This window comes from Rutilus rutilus (assembly GCF_951802725.1).
Source record: "Rutilus rutilus genome assembly, chromosome: 22".
Lineage (NCBI taxonomy): Eukaryota > Metazoa > Chordata > Actinopteri > Cypriniformes > Leuciscidae > Rutilus > Rutilus rutilus.
This window is the reverse complement of record NC_140227.1, coordinates 10,894,197-10,910,343: the sequence shown is the minus strand read 5'-3', so window position 1 is coordinate 10,910,343 and position 16,147 is coordinate 10,894,197. Positions and strand designations below refer to the sequence as shown.

The 16,147-nt window shown below is 40.3% G+C and overlaps 1 protein-coding gene across 1 annotated transcript in view; it reads left to right on the top strand.

The window, feature by feature from the left end:
* Window positions 1-15,430, top strand: part of slc1a8a (solute carrier family 1 member 8a) — a 29,623-nt gene extending 14,193 nt beyond the window's left edge. The window contains exons 7-11 of the mRNA XM_084395756.1: window positions 13,510-13,743; window positions 13,855-14,049; window positions 14,337-14,471; window positions 14,703-14,799; window positions 15,180-15,430. Coding sequence (XP_084251882.1) covers window positions 13,510-13,743; window positions 13,855-14,049; window positions 14,337-14,471; window positions 14,703-14,799; window positions 15,180-15,338 — 820 coding nt within the window. The 3' untranslated portion in view covers window positions 15,339-15,430. The remainder of the gene's footprint in view (window positions 1-13,509; window positions 13,744-13,854; window positions 14,050-14,336; window positions 14,472-14,702; window positions 14,800-15,179) is intronic.
* The last annotated feature ends 717 nt before the right edge of the window (window positions 15,431-16,147 follow it).

The following is a 16,147-nucleotide window of genomic DNA, read 5'->3' as shown; positions in this document are numbered from 1 at the left end:
TCAGTGGTTCCCAAACCTGTCCTGGAGTACCCCCAACACTGCACGTTTTCTTTGTCTCCCTAATCAAACACACCTGATTCAACTCATCAGCTCATTAACCCATGTGATAATAAGCTGTTAATGAGCTGATGAGTTGAATCAGGTGTGTTTAAGTAGGGAGACAAAGAAAACGTGCAGTGTTGGGGGTACTCCAGGACAGGTTTGGGAACCACTGCTCTAGATCAATATCGAACCCCGTAATTGCTGCTTGCAGCTATATTTATTATTATTATTCCGCCGTAAAACGCATCGTGCAGCCCAAACCGTAAGTGCTGGAGACTTGAAACTTTGCCAGATGGTAGTACAAAAATCGAGGAGAGGTTCAGAGAGTATGACCCCGATTGGCCCATAGGTGGCACTATAGCGACCAAAAGCGTGAAACTGCTCATAACTCCTAGACCGTATGTCGTAGACTCAAGTGCCTTATATCATTGGAAAGCTGGACTCCTGGGCCCAGTTTTTCAAAAGTAATCCAGTGGGATTTCGGATCACGGATTGGATCAAATCTTGGAAATGGGTTTTTCAAAAGCAAAAGAGGGATTCTGAACTAAGATCAGATCATGTAATCTGATCTTAAATTTGATCTGGATCAAACCTGCCCTTTGGGTTTTTCAGAACTTTGAACTCGGATTAGGATCTATTTGATCCAAAAAAACAGGATTATCCTGATCCCATCAGAAGGGTGGATTCAGTTGTGATTTTTCGAACCAAATAAAACCAGAGAGGTTTTTTTTTTTAAGTGAATGATCACAAAATCAATGTTTACTGATGATATATACATTTCTTCATATTTGAAGCATATATGAAGCATGTCACATCTAATGAGATATGGTAAAACAACAAAATCTACAATTTAACATTATAACAAAATAAGGAAAGTAAAATGTTTCTGTTTATTACAGTGTTTCTGTTTCTTAAAATTAAAATAAACAATGGTTATTTGAGGCCACCGGTATTTTGCCAACTGCTGTTCTTTGCTAAGCCAGTAGGCTACACTGTTGGTTCCATTTAAGGCTCTAGTAAACAGGATTTGGTGATCCTGAAAAGTTCCTATCCGGATCAGATTGATCCAATCCGATGTTGCTTTGAAAAACTGGCTCAAAAGTAAGCTGGATTACGTGATCACGGATCGCAAAAAAAAGGATTACTAAATCCGGATCAATTTTATCCGGATTAAACCTTTTGAAAAACCGGGCCCTGAAGATCAAAACGTATATCTCCGATTTCATTTCCAGTATGCAAATTTTCCCGCCATTTTGAATTTTCCGAAAAATCGACTTTTTCGTACTCCTCATAGGCCGTTTGTCAGATTCACTTGAAACTTGTCATACATCATCAAGGGACACTCATGGCAAAATGTTGTCAAAAGAATTACGATCGGTGATTCACGCTCGCCATGGGACGCCAAAACGTTCAAAGTAAGCGGCGCCACTTTCACTAAAATGGCTATAACTCAAGAAAGCATTGAGATATTTTCACCAAACTTGTTATACTCGTGTACAAGCTCATTTTGTGGCCACACAAAAAAAAATCTTAATCTATTAGACAAGGTTATCGAAGGTTGTTCGGAACAAAACATGGTGGGCATGTTCGTCTCATGATGCTAGAGGTCTGTAAGAATTTTGAAAGAAATCGGCCACTAGATGGCGCTAACAAGATTTATGGCTCTGTAATCACGTGGTGTTTCACACACCCACACAATATACATATCATTTGATAGATCTCCTCATACTGAACAACTTTGCCTCAAGAACCACTGGTGTCAATCAAATCATTTGTTAAATATTTTAGATTATTTGAAAACTCTACTTTTTCGAACTCCTCATAGGCCGTTTGTCCGAATGGCTCTAAACTTCACATGCATCATCTAGGGACCCTCATGGCAAAAAGTTGTCAAAAGAATTTTGATCGATGAAACCGTTTAGCAGATATAATTTTTTATATATTTCTGGTATGGTCCATTTTGAGTAACATGTCTATATATTGTGTGCACAAAGTAGAAAATTTGCAAAATTGTGTAGATATGGAGAACAACTGATTTTGAAGAAACGTGCCAGGTTTCAAGGATTTCTGATGCTCAGAGGGCTCACAGTACATTCTATCAAACATTTAAACTGAAGATGAAGCCTTAAATACCACTGTTGTCCACATCTTTATCATTATCCAGCATTGGCTGATAAATGTTTAAAACCAATATTTTTTTCAAAGAATTAGGGTGCACTGGTATTATAGATTTTGTGTATTCTCCATCATGGATATTAAATGGTTTTAGGCCTACATTTCGGTTTGGCCTAGAACTCAACAGCATAGTTGGCATGACGGGCTTAAATGCTTGAACCCCGTAATTGCTGCTTGCAGCTATATTTTACATTGTATTTGCACTGTTAGTTATGATGAAAGCGTTCGTTAGTGTGCAGAAATCGAGTTGCAATGACGAGATCGCTGCATTTTTTTCTCACTTCAGTTTTTGGGGCAGACCTGACCTGTCGAAAAGAGATGGTATTCATCCCTCCTGGGATGGTGCTGCTCTTCTCTCTAGTAATATGGCACATAGTCTTAGAGCTCAAACATGAACTGGGGCTCAGGTCAGGAAGCAGACAGACTGGCTAAACCGACTGTCTGCTAGCTGTCTCACGTCACCGAGGTCAGATAAATCCCATCACATAGAGCCTCTTTCACCTAGATATCATCATATAGAGACTGTGTCTGTTGCCAGAATTAGGAAATACAAAAAACTTCCAAACCCATCTAAGGGTAAAAATATAATTGATGTTCAACAAATAAAAAAAACAGATATAATACAAATGAGCAAATGATAAAGCTTGGGTTGCTGAATATTCGATCCTGTACTTCAAAAGCACTTATTGTTAATGATATGATTACAGACTATAATCTAGATGTGCTGTGTTTGACAGAAACCTGGCTAAAACCAAACGATTACATTACTTTAAATAAGTCCACCCCCCAAGATTATGGTTATAAACATGAACCTCGTTGGGAGGTGATGCTGTAATTTATAGTAATATTTTCAGAATTACTAAGAAGTCTAGTTTCAAATATAATTCTTTTGAAGTGTTGGTGCTTAATATAACAATATAGTGTGAATGATAAACCACGTATTAGATTTGTACTGGTTACTGTATACAGGCCACCAGGGCACCATACAGACTTTATCAAAGAATTTGCTGACTTTCTATCAGAGTTAGTACTGGCTGCAGATAAAGTCGTAATTGTTGGTGATTTTAAAGGGCCCCTATTATGCTATTTTAAAGTTTCCTAATGTTGTTTTGGAGTCTCCTACAATAGGTTTACATGCATCAAAGGTAAAAAAAAAAACTGTTTAATTTTCTCATAATATACATTTGCACATCACCAGATTTTCAATGATTCTCAAACGACTCGTCAAATGAATCAATCTCTCTAAATCCCTCCTTTCCACGAGCTACTCTGCTCTGATTGGCCAGACAGCTCAGTCTGTTGTGATTGGTTTACCGTGTACAGCGCGTCGAAACCAAAAACTCCCATTGCCATAACAATGTCTGCTCTGCGTGTCCTGGTCCTGAGGCTCCCTACACTGTAAACTAAACACAGTAACGAACAATGATGTCGATTTTACCATATCAATGCGAGCGCGAGTCTGATGATGAAACATTCATTGGAACAACTAGTTATTGAACCCGAACCTCCATCGCAAGGACAACTCGAGCAGGACGTTTCTCAGTGATACACTAACGCTACTCAGTTTGAGGTACATGAGATGGTGCAACTGTAATTCCTCAGCATCAGCATTAACAAGTGCATGTCAATCAACCGATTATTTTACTTGTACTAATTTATTTACAGAGTATTTTTCTAATATATTGCGGTGAACACGTGGAAACTGTATCAATAACAGTCCATGTAAGTTATGGCTCGATGGTGTTTTTAGCCCCCAATGGCTCCTTAGAGGCAGCTAACCCTAACCTCAACCTTAAACCTACCCATCCCCTCGCTGCCTGGAAGGCGCCGTTGGGGGCTAAAAACACCAAACACCTAAGTTATGCAATACATTAGCCGAGCTCTAGCGTGAATGACTGATGTAACATAAACATTGGTAAAACAAATCTTGCTCCATGCTTAATCTTTACTCAAACTAGTGAGAACAACAGACAATCTGCATTAATATACACCGTTTTAGGTAATAGTGGCCCACAGCTGATTAGCAGAAGTATTTCAGTTAAACAGTAATAATGTGAGTTAGCCAGTTAGCAGGAGACCTACACAATATAAAACTCCAAACTAAGTATTTTGAACACCATCTTTCAAGAGTAAGCGGTTTGCGAATCCTGCATTTAACTCCAAGATTTCAGAAGTCGTCAGTAAAACAAAGGGAACACAGCAAAAGTTTAGGATTATACTGCTGTGATATCGTGGATAAAGATGAACTTTAACCACTGATTCTTCACATGCTCGTCCTTGGGCAGTGAAAAAAAAAAAACTGGCTTTACCTTCACATTGTAGAGCACAGCGTCTTCTCGACATGATGCTATCCAGTATCCACAAGAATCAGCTGCTGGTTTGAGGTTCAGGTTTTCCCTGGTGTCTGTGTGCGCAATAAGTGGGCGGGCAATATGCTAATGTTTCGTCTTGACGTCACAACAAAACGGCTTATGACTCGTTTGAAAAACAATTAATGTCATTGACTCAGAGTCGACTCTTACTTTTGAAAGACAATAACTTTATATACACTTTCAGTTCTCTTTCATTGGTTCACTCAACACTGCGTAGGCTAAGACGCAGTGGGAACGCCCTCTGGGTGTGCCAATTGTCTAAAGCCCGCCTCGGCGCTCTTACGTCGTCATATTATATTGGAGCGCGCGCCATCTGCTCCTCAGATTTCTCTGCCTTCATGAAGCGGCCATTCTAGCCCTTCGTTCTCGGTTTTTCTGGCCCAAATATTCGGATTTTAGCATCAGCATTCTTTATCTGCACTTCAGCGACTGCGAATAGTGGAACTCAATTCTCCTTGCGGTGAAGTGCCATGGAGTTTCGTCGTTGCCTGGCGCCATGCGCTTGCTTTATTGCGAGTGAAGACCCTAACAGTAAGTGTGTTAAATGTTTGGGTTTTTCGCATGCGGCTGTTCTAGGTTTGTCAAAATGTAAATTTTGTGACAATCTACTCCTTAAAACTTCGCGGTTTTTGAGAAGGAGTCATCCGCCCCCCCTCGTCGCGCTCCCGAGACCGCCAAGGCCTCGCGGGGATCTGCGAGCTGGGGTTCGGATGTAGAGCTCGAGGGTATGGAGTATGAGCAGATGGGCCTCACCCTTTCTCTCCCTACACGCGTGCGGCGTCCTGCCAGTCGAGTTTTCTCATGATCATTTATGCCCTAGCCCGGAAGCGCGCAAGACGGTTTCTTTCGGGCTGGAGGATGTGATTTACACTGCAGCGTCCGACTCTGAGGATTTCGTGCCTGTTTTAGCCTAGCAGCCAGGAAGCGCAGCCTACTGCGGCCTACACGGAGCTTATTGATGTGCTTTTGCGCGCTACAGAGAAGCTCGCTATTGACTGGCCCGACGAGCCCCACGAGTCACAGTCGTCTAACAAAAGATTTTTAAGTGGCCCTAATTCTAGGCCGGAGCGGAGAAAGCTGCCCTTTTTCAGTGATCTGCATAATGAGATCTCCAGATCCTGGAAGCAGCCTTTGCTAACTGCTAAGCAGTTTGACTAATACAGCAGCCGCTGACTTCACCAACCTCGTTGGTTCTGTGGAGCAGGGCTATTCCGCCATCCCAGCGGTCGAGGACACGCTGTCAGAAAAAGGAGAGCTTTCCCCGATTTTCGAGGTTGGGACAGACCGCGTAAGCGTTTCTGCCCACCTCCCACTTGCTCTCCTTTTCCAACTCTGCCACTTTCGCCGCCCAGCGCGTTTCGAATGCAGTTTCTGTTCAACTTCGTTCAAACCTTCCGGCGCGAGAGGAAGTTAAGCTTTCTCCCCTCGCCCCTGACGTGTTTGATACCTGCCGCTCGCATCCTCGGAGGCACGTTCAGTTTTCTTCAGGAGCAGGCAGACCCTGCGGTACCGATCCAGGCAGTGGTACCTCCCACTGCGTGTCAGGACGCCAGGTGCTCTCCTTCACGGTCGACCACGCCGCCCCACAAGATTCAGCTCGACACCCTAACACAGGTATGTCCTCTGCATTGCAACACTCCGCTCCCTCTATCACATTTCTTTCAAGAATTGAGGCGTCTGCCAGGGGTATCGCCTTGGATCCTCCGCACAGTTCGGCTCGGCTACACGCTTCAGTTCTGTCGCACCTCCCCTTGCTTCAACGGGGTTTTTCGACAGTCTATCATTTTCGAAAATCTAGCCAGCTCTTGGTATGTTTCGGTGCTGGCCGCCACGGGCTTGCCGCATCGAAGCAGAGAATTTCCCTCTGGGTTACAGAGGCTATTTCACTGGCATATGAGGTGCGTGGTCAGCCTTCACCTCTTAGCATCATGGCACATTCCACCAGAAGTGTGGCTTCCTCTCAAGCACTTTTTAGAGGGGCATTATCTAGTCTCATGTAAACTTAATTTAGCCAAGGTTGCAAAGCCGACTCCATGTTACAAATATGTTAGACCTATCACTTCTGCCACTAAAGATTGCTTTATTAATAATCTTCCTGATCAGTTTCATCATCTCAGCATCCCAGATAGCTTAGAAGAACTTGATATTGCGACAGAAACTTTTAACTCTCTTTTCCAGCACTTTAGACACAGTTGCTCCGTTGCGCTTAAAGAAGATTAAAGAAAATAGTCCAATGCCGTGGTACAACGAGCACACTCAGGCCCTTAAGAGAGCAGCCAGAAAAATGGAGCGCAACTGGAAGAAAACAAAACTAGAGGGATTTCGCATTTCATGGAAAGAGAGCACGATTGCATACAGAGAGGCCTTAAAAGCTGCTAGATCTGCTTATTTTTTAACCCTATTAGAAGAAAATAAACAAAACCCTAGGTATTTATTTGAAGCAGTGGCTAAACTAACGAAAAATAAAGCTGCACAGCAGTAATGACTTTATGAACTTCTTCACTTATAAGATTGATAATATCAGGGAGAAAATTATAACTATCCAACCGTCTACTACAGTATCGCATCAGGCAGTGCATTGTAGTCTCCCTAAGGAAAAATTCGATTCATTCATAGCTATAGGAAGGAGAGGAAGAATTTTCAAAATTCGTTAATTCATCTAAATTGACAACATGTATGTTAGACCCTATACCGACTAAGCTACTGAAAGAGATGCTTCCAGAGGTAATAGATCCTCTTCTTAATGTCATTAATTCATCTTTTTTTTCTGTCAAAGATACTAGAAAAGGCAGTATCTTCACAACTATGTTCCTTTTTTAGAAAGAAATGATATCTGCAAGGATTTTCAATCAGGATTTAGAAGTCTTAATGTAACCCTTGGGAGATATCATGGAATGGAAGCATGGAATTAGTTTTCACTGTTATGCTGATGATACGCAGCTCTATATTTCTTCACACCCTGACGAAACTTACCAATTCACAAAATTAACGGAATGCATAGCTGATATAAAAAACTGGATGACTAGCAATTTCCTACTACTTAATTCTGAAAATACAGAGATTCTAATTATTGGACAAAAAACGTCCTCACGTAATAACCTAGAATACTGTCTAACACTTGATGGCTGCTCTGTCAAGTCCTCGTCGTCGGTTAGGAACCTGGGTGTGCTCTTTGATACCAATCTTTCATTTGAAAGTCACGTGTCTAGTATCTGTAAAACCGCATTTTTTTCATCTTAAAAATATATCTAAATTACGTCATATGCTCTCTGTAATGAGGAGTCTGGATTGAGAATCCATCTGCAGCTTTATTAACTCAGAGTCGAAAACAGGTACAGGCAAGGTCGAGGCAGGCAGCAAACATTCACAGTACAAAGGACAGGCAAGAGGTCTGGTCAGGTAGCTGACATTCACAATCCAAAAGACTAAGGCTAAGGCCGGGGCAGGCGGCAAGGAATCAAACAACGAGAAACAGTCCAAGATCAAACACAGAATATAGTCAACAGTAGAAACACTCAGAAATTATCACCACGGCAAATCAAGCCTTCACAAAGGTGGTGTTTGTGTGATGAACTGCAGGTGTGTGTGTAATCAGTCCCAGGTATGAGGGCCTTTGGGATTTGTAGTCCGAATAGTAACAGTCAATATTCTGGTGAGAGCTCCCTCTGGTGATCCGGAGGAGGCGGAGAGGAAGACTCTTCTGTAACACTCTCAATGAAAAATGCAGAACAATTAGTTCATGCATTCATGATATCAAGGCTAGATTATTGTAATGCCATTATGGGTGGTTGCCCTGCATGCTTAATAAACAAACTACAGCTGGTCCAAAATACAGCAGCTAGAGGTCTTACCAGAACCAGGAAGTATGACCATATTAGCCCGGTTCTGTCAACACTGCATTGGCTCCCTATTAAACAACGTATACATTTTAAAATATTGCTGATTACTTACAAAGCACTAAATGGTTTAGCTCCCCAGTACTTGAGCGAGCTCTTAACGCATTATAGTCCTTCACGTCTATTGTGATCTCAAAATTCCAGCCAGTTGATAATAACTGGAATATCAAAATCGACTGCTGGCAGTAGATCCGTTTCCTATTTAGCACCAAAACTCTCAAACAATCTTCCTAACATTGTCCGGGAAGCAGACACACTCTGTCAGTTCAAATCTAGACTAAAAATACATCTCTTTGGCCTAGCATACACATAACACATTATAGACTTCTATAATTCAATGTTAGGCTGCATAGATTAGGTCAGCCAGAACCGGGAACACTCCCAATAAATCCTGATGTACTTGTTACATCATAAGAAGGATGATGTCTACGCTAATATTAGTCTCTTTGTTTATCCGAGGTTTACCGCAGTCCGCCGGATCCAGGCCATATCCAGATCTGATGAAGGACCTGGGCCTGGACACAATGACAACGCAGTCCTGAAGTGTCAACCAGTCCCTCCCCTGTGAAGGCCTCCTTCCCTTCCCTTTACCTCAGTACAGATAAAATGTTGTCGGGATAATTCCGGTTTGCGTGGCTACGCAGACACGACAACAACAAAAAAATTCTGTATTATACATTTTTAAGGCCAAACAAGTAGTTTATTGAGGGTTGATTTGTAAAGAAGGACTACACGCCTGCGCACATATATATTCAAACGTGCCTACCTTTGGACTGAACACGTAATGCGCATGTGCGCGACATCTGTGTTTTCGCAGGTTTGCGTTTTTGAGGTTTGCGCAGAGATAACGGATAATCGTTTGCACCTTTGAACCTATTTCAGGGAGTGTGTTCTCGAGACACCAGGCACTATTTTGTGCGGATGGGCGGCCGGAGCGCGTTAAGGGTTTTCCTGTTAGAGCCAGTAGTTAAATTGGGCCGGGGCTCTTCGGGGCTCAGCTCCGGCACATAAGCCTGCTCGTTTGTGTCCTGATGTGCCTGTTTGCAGTCAGTGGCCCTTACTGGAAATTATGTCACATAAAATTTGATGAAAGTGATACCTTTGAAAACATATTTCTGATTATAAATGAAAGATTTTTGAAATGGCATGTCTATTTTGTCTCGGCGGAGCTGAGATGAGAACAATCGGAACACGGCCGTATTCTTGTTCAGCATCTTAATCTCGACTGACAAAGTCGACCATGATCGCGCACCGCTCGCACATGCCATGCGCATCTATGTAGGCTACTACTCAGAACTCCGACACAGATAAATGTACGTAGCAATATATAATGAATGTTCCTGGGAGATCCGTAGTTGCGCGGGATGTGGAAGCGCGCAAAAGTTCCACAACCTTATACTGCCTTGAAAAAAAAAAAAAAACTCACGAGCTGCTGGCCGCCGCTGCAGCAACAGATCAATTTTGTCAAGTTCAGCACAACGTTGGTTGTACAAAAAGTGCCCTGGCCTTGAGGAAAATATGTTTGGCACATATTGTATGGGTCACTATCATAACAAGGTAATACAATGTGCAATCAAGTGATGTCAATTCCAGCGTTATGGACGTGACATTTGCAGTAAAAACTTGAAATATAAATTCTCAGAAAATGCATTTAATACCAAATATATTGAAACTGTTTATATATCCATACTCCCTTAATAAAGGAGTCCAGACATTAGAAAAATATCAGTCTACACATGCGTTTTATATTTAATATGAGGGAAATAGGCTACACATGCCGTGGACGTGACACAAAAAAATCTTTAACTTTTAGGTGGCAAAATATTGTTTTTTGTTGTGAATTACACTGCGCAAACCAAAAGTAGGCTAAATGTTATGTTCTGTGGAGAGCCGACCCTTCTGGGTCGGCTCTCCACAGAACAGAACATAACATAACATATTCATTTTATTTTATTTTTCATGTTCGCATTTATGAGGAAAAAACAATGTTACGGACTGGACAGTTCTCCGTTACGGACGTGAGCGCTCTGAAAGCGGCACTAAAAGACTGTTTAAAACTTTCACAGAGACCTCAAACAGAAAGCACAAAGCCTTTCTTTAAAATGAATTTCGTTTTGTATTAATGATATCTTAATTTTAATCAATGTTTCATCAACCAATTGCCAGGATTTAATAATTAAGAATTAAATATAGATATAACAACAGATAATCATGACACGGAGGCACCAGCGCGTCTCATAAATGAACCGAAACTCAGCGTAAGGTAGGCTACTTGCCTGACAGACCTGAGAAATATCTATAGAGAGTTTGAAATGTCTTCTTTTAAACAGAAAGGAAACAGGTTGCTGCTTGTGTAATCCGTATGAAATGTGCATTTTCTCTCTGGCGCGTTCACTACTGCGAAGATCGCGAGTCTTCGTCAACTTCATCTATGCAGGGCACTGACACAGAAAACAATTGTTTATTAATAAACAATTAAAATGTCTCCTTGATATATTTTACATATTCATAATCATTACTTTTGCTGGTTCTTAGTGACAGCTTTTAGGTGCTTTATTGGCAGCGCCACCCTTACATGAACGCGTCACCGCATCAGCACTGAAAACAGGAGATTTTTTTCAATCCCTGTTTTGGCAGGGGAAAAACTGATCAGAAAATGTAACGAAACGTTGTAGAAATGTAGTGGAGTAGGAAGTATAATAATTGCTGCAAAATGTAACAAAGTAAAAGTCAAAAGTAGGCCTATGCACTATTGATTCTACTTAAGTAAAGATAAAACTATGTGAAAAATGTAGCCTACTTCAGTAAAGTAACGAAGTAGGAAGTGGGGGCATACTCCCGGACCCCCCTAGGGAGAGCCCCCCCACATAATAAATCCCAATTTAACCCCTGGTTAGAGCGATGTTGTGTTAGCGGCCCCTAAGTTAATAACTAATGATCTTCGCAACGGAAGTGAATCAATCAATCAAAACTAACTTTAGCTGGATGATAACTTTATCCTAGAGCTGTTGTAAAGCCTAAACAATCTGTTACGATAATTTTCTATTATCACTGTAAAGAAGCTTTAAACAATCCATATTGTTAAATTCGCTATATAAATGAAGGTGACTTGACTTGGCATTCATGCGCTCAACATGTCTGTGATCGGCTACAATGCTCATCACTTTATCCTTTCATGCCACTATTTAAATATAATACCATAGATCTAAATATTCTTCTATAATCAACACTTCTCACGATTAGTTCACCTTGAGAGCTGTAAAAGTAAAAATGTGGCAAAAGTTTTTCAGAGGGTTCCACATGTAATACTTGGCCATTTCATATGAAAAGCTGTTAGCGAATCACAGCAGTAGGCGTTTACACTGCCTTAAAGGGCACCTATTATGCCAAATTCACTTTTACATGGTGTTTGAACATAAATGTGTGTTGGCAGTGTGTGAGCAAAACCACCCTAGAATGATAAAAATCCACCCAGTGGTTTTTTTTACAATCTCAATAAATCATAAGCACTGTCTCACAATGAGCTGTTCTAAGATTCGGTGCAATGTGACGTAGAATTGCGCAAGCCCCACCGACGTGGTTTGATTGACACTGTGGTTACCCCGCCCTCAGTGATCTGCACACCATCGGCATTGTTTCAACGACAGCCGGTAATGTCTCCTATGAAATGTACGTGTTCTGTTGTGGGATGTAAGAATGGACATAGTAGTCTTCACTGACATCAGAGCCACTGAAAACGCAGCGGATGGATTTTATTTATGAAGAAAAGGCGCCACTTAAACTTCCTAAATACGTTTATGTTTGCGAGAATCATTTTCTGACTGACTGTTTAGTGAACGAGGGTCAAAGTTAAAGTGTGTGTGTGTGTGTGTGTGTGTGTGTGTGTGTGTGTGTGTGTGTGTGTGTGTGTGTGTGTGTGTGTGTGTGTGTTGCACATCCATAATTGCACAGGGGACGCGATTAAAACTTTGTAAGTACATAAATGTATCAAATATCCATTCCGAGACGTCTTGGTCCATTCTCATTTAGCGTTTCTTCTGCCGGAGTCTCTTCATCATCTGGGTCCAGCAGGGCGGGGATATGCAGCTCATTTACATTTAAGGTGGTACACACCAAAACAGCTCTTTTTAAAACAGGCCCCAAAAATGACATTTTCAAATGGTTATAATAAATTAACTGTGGGGTATTTTGTGCTAAAACTTAACAAATACATTCTGGGGACACCCAAGACCAATATTACATTTAGTAAAAAGGGGCATAATAGGTGCCCTTTAAAACAGAGCGTTCAAATAATAGGGCTAAAATCAGGGTAGGAATAATGCCTTTTATTTCAAAATTATGAAAAGAATTTATGTAAAGATTATACTAACATTATATGTGCACCCCAGGAAACATTATAAAACAATAAAACAATGCAATTCATAACCCCTTTAAAATTAAAAATTAAAAAGTTTTTACAGAATACTTTGCTTGAGGGCTGAGATACCATAAGCTGAGAATCTGAGAGGACGTTTCCAGCATGCAGCAGGCACGTGCATAACAACTGCCAGCATGAAGGTGTGTTAAAGTGATGCTGTCATTAAGCACATGCAGGGATTATGGTTTACCTGAACTTAAGAGCTGTCACACACTCCTCCATGCTTCTGGGGTAGTGTAGGGCTAACAATGCCATCAGCACATGCATAGCTGGGAAATGTCAACAAAATTGACCCTATTTCTTTCCTTAATACATTTTAATGTGAACGAATCGGTGCATATCATTTTTGAAAGATCAAAAAACCAAAATCATCAGTAAATTAAAAAAAGAAAAGATTTTCAATTTAAAAAAAAATATATAATTTAATTGAATATCCTGTTTTTCTTCAAATATCACATTACAGAAGTAAAATGGAAAATGGTAAAATGGCAAAAGCAAATGGTATTTCCATAGTCATCAACATGATGGGCATTTAAAGATTCACATTCTTGAGAATCATTCGACTAATTCCTACCAGACTGTTTAACTTCTCTGCATTTTTCAACAGGTATTTTCCTTTTGGTATCATCTTCCTCGTGGCTGGCAAAATCCTGGACATGAGCGATCCCTCCACACTTGGGAAGAAACTAGGCTGGTATGGGGTGACGGTCCTGGCAGGCCTGTTTGTACATGGCCTCATCTTGCTTCCATTCTTCTATTTTATTCTGACAAGGAAAAATCCTTTCACATACATCAGAGGACTTCTGCAAGCCATGGTCATTGCCCTAGCCACGTCATCCAGGTAAGATGAGTTCCTCAAAAAAATCTGTAAATAGCTCGTCCCAACTCCATTAAATGAAGTAGAAACATACGTTGGCCTTGTAAGAGTGAGGCATCCTACTCTTTTTCACAGCTCAGCAACGCTGCCCATTACAATGAAATGTTTGCTGGAGAACTGCCGAGTGGACAGGCAGATTGCCCGGTTTGTGCTGCCAGTGGGAGCCACTATTAACATGGATGGAACAGCGCTTTATGAAGCAGTTGCTGCTATTTTCATTGCTCAGGTCAATGAGCATGAACTGGATTTCGGACAGCTTGTCACCATCAGGTACTTGCAGACCGGCAGAGATGTAACTAAATATAGTCAGCATTGAGAAAACAAAATTAAAATGTAAGAATCAGCCATTTCAAATCCTATTTTGATCGACCACAAAATATTGGTGGGAGGACGCATCCCAAAGATCTATTATGGTTACTGCCCTACAGACAGACAAATGTTTTGTGCAAACTTAGTTTTAATAGTTAATGGAAACTAGACAGACTCATCTGATGTGATCAGTTCTATCAGGAATCGGAGTCAAATCATAATAATCATCCTATTCTGATTTCCTCCAGTATAACTGCGACCGCTGCCAGTATAGGTGCTGCAGGAATCCCTCAGGCAGGCCTTGTAACCATGGTGATAGTGTTGACATCTGTTGGATTGCCACCGGATGACATCACGCTGATTGTGGCCATTGATTGGATCTTGTAAGTTGAGATAACTGCCATTTATCTGTTGGAAAAAAAGCTGTAATCAGTTTCATGATTAATATAATTCAATGGATCATAAGAATGTAAATTAAATATAAATAGTAATAAAAGTCAATATTTATACAGAGTGGAGTAAAACAATTTTTTTTTTATTATTAAAACACAATGCATGAGGCAAAAATAATGATGATAGGATCAATAAAGTCTTCCACCCCTTCTGGTTTAAAGAGATCGCTTTCGAACAATGATCAACGTACTAGGAGATGCTCTGGCAGCTGGAATCATTGCCCACTTGTGTCGAAAAGACTTTCCACCTGACAGAGAGGTAAATTAACATTTATTTATGTGTTACTGTTCCCCTTAAAAACATGTTTACAAACATTTTTCTTTTCTTTCCTTTTTGAAAATAATGATCAAGATGTGTAAACTTAAGTTTTTCAAAAAACACATGAAACCCACATGAATGCAAAGAGTACATTTCTAATAACTGTGTTTTAAACTTTATTTATTTATTTATTTATTAATTAATTTATTTATTTATTTATTTATTTATTTATTAATTAATTAAATTGCGGACACTCTTACATGTCACTGGCAAGCCCATGTTATATGTCAAAGGCTTTTTGGAGCATCATGATTAAACTTTAGTTTGTTATCTTAAAATAACATGAGCTTATTTATGGAATATGACCTTCTTTTTGTCAGGCAAATGAAGCTAAACAGGACACCCAGACCGCTCATAACATGGAGAATGTGCCTTTGACTGAAGTACCACTGCTGGCCGGCAAAGACTGTATATTTGAGGTGGTTGGGGACACTGTTTTTGAACGACCCACAGTCTACTACAATATTTGTCAAGTCTGAATCACCAGATGGTTGCCTTACAGATACTCAAAAACCTCTTTTGGAGCTATGTTTCTATCACTGTGCCATAAAGAAGTACTGAACGAACACTTTTTCTGGTTCTTCCACCTCCAGGCTTTTGTTATTGACTACAATTTCACGAGTTCACACTTAAAATAATCAGAAACTAATTAATCAATAGGCGTATTTGGCGTGCTGTTTTGATGGTAGGGCTCCGAGCTTGGAATATTGTCCGAACCAAGAGTACTCCCCCCGTATTCCTGGCTGGGATAGGAACCAGCCAATAGTGAGGAGTCAGGGTTGGCGGAGGGATGCAAGAAAACTGTCGAGGAACATAGGTGAGTCTATATATATATATATATATATAGGCCTAATCTCATGCTGATTGGATAGATCATTTGAATGCGTTCTTCCCGAACTTTGTTGATAAAATTTTATTTTTTTTGACAATTGCTAGGGCACATTTCTCAATACTTAGGTCACTTTTTCAAAACTCTTCACACAGTGGGTTTATGTGGGCTAAACTGAAGGTTATTTAACATTGCTTTGGCAGAAAATGCATTCAAAAACTACATCTTTCAAATTACATGAATACATCTCTCAATTAGACACTACATACAGGCCAAATTGCACAGTTATACTCTTTTCAAAACTTATGTTCAAAACCTAACATAATACATAATTGATTAAGATAGCAATTTGCTACATTTCTACAGTAATATAATTTTTTAATATATTACAAATAAAAAAAAAACTAAAAAACAAATTATGTAGCTAAACACCTACACAGATCTTTCAGTCTTTCATTA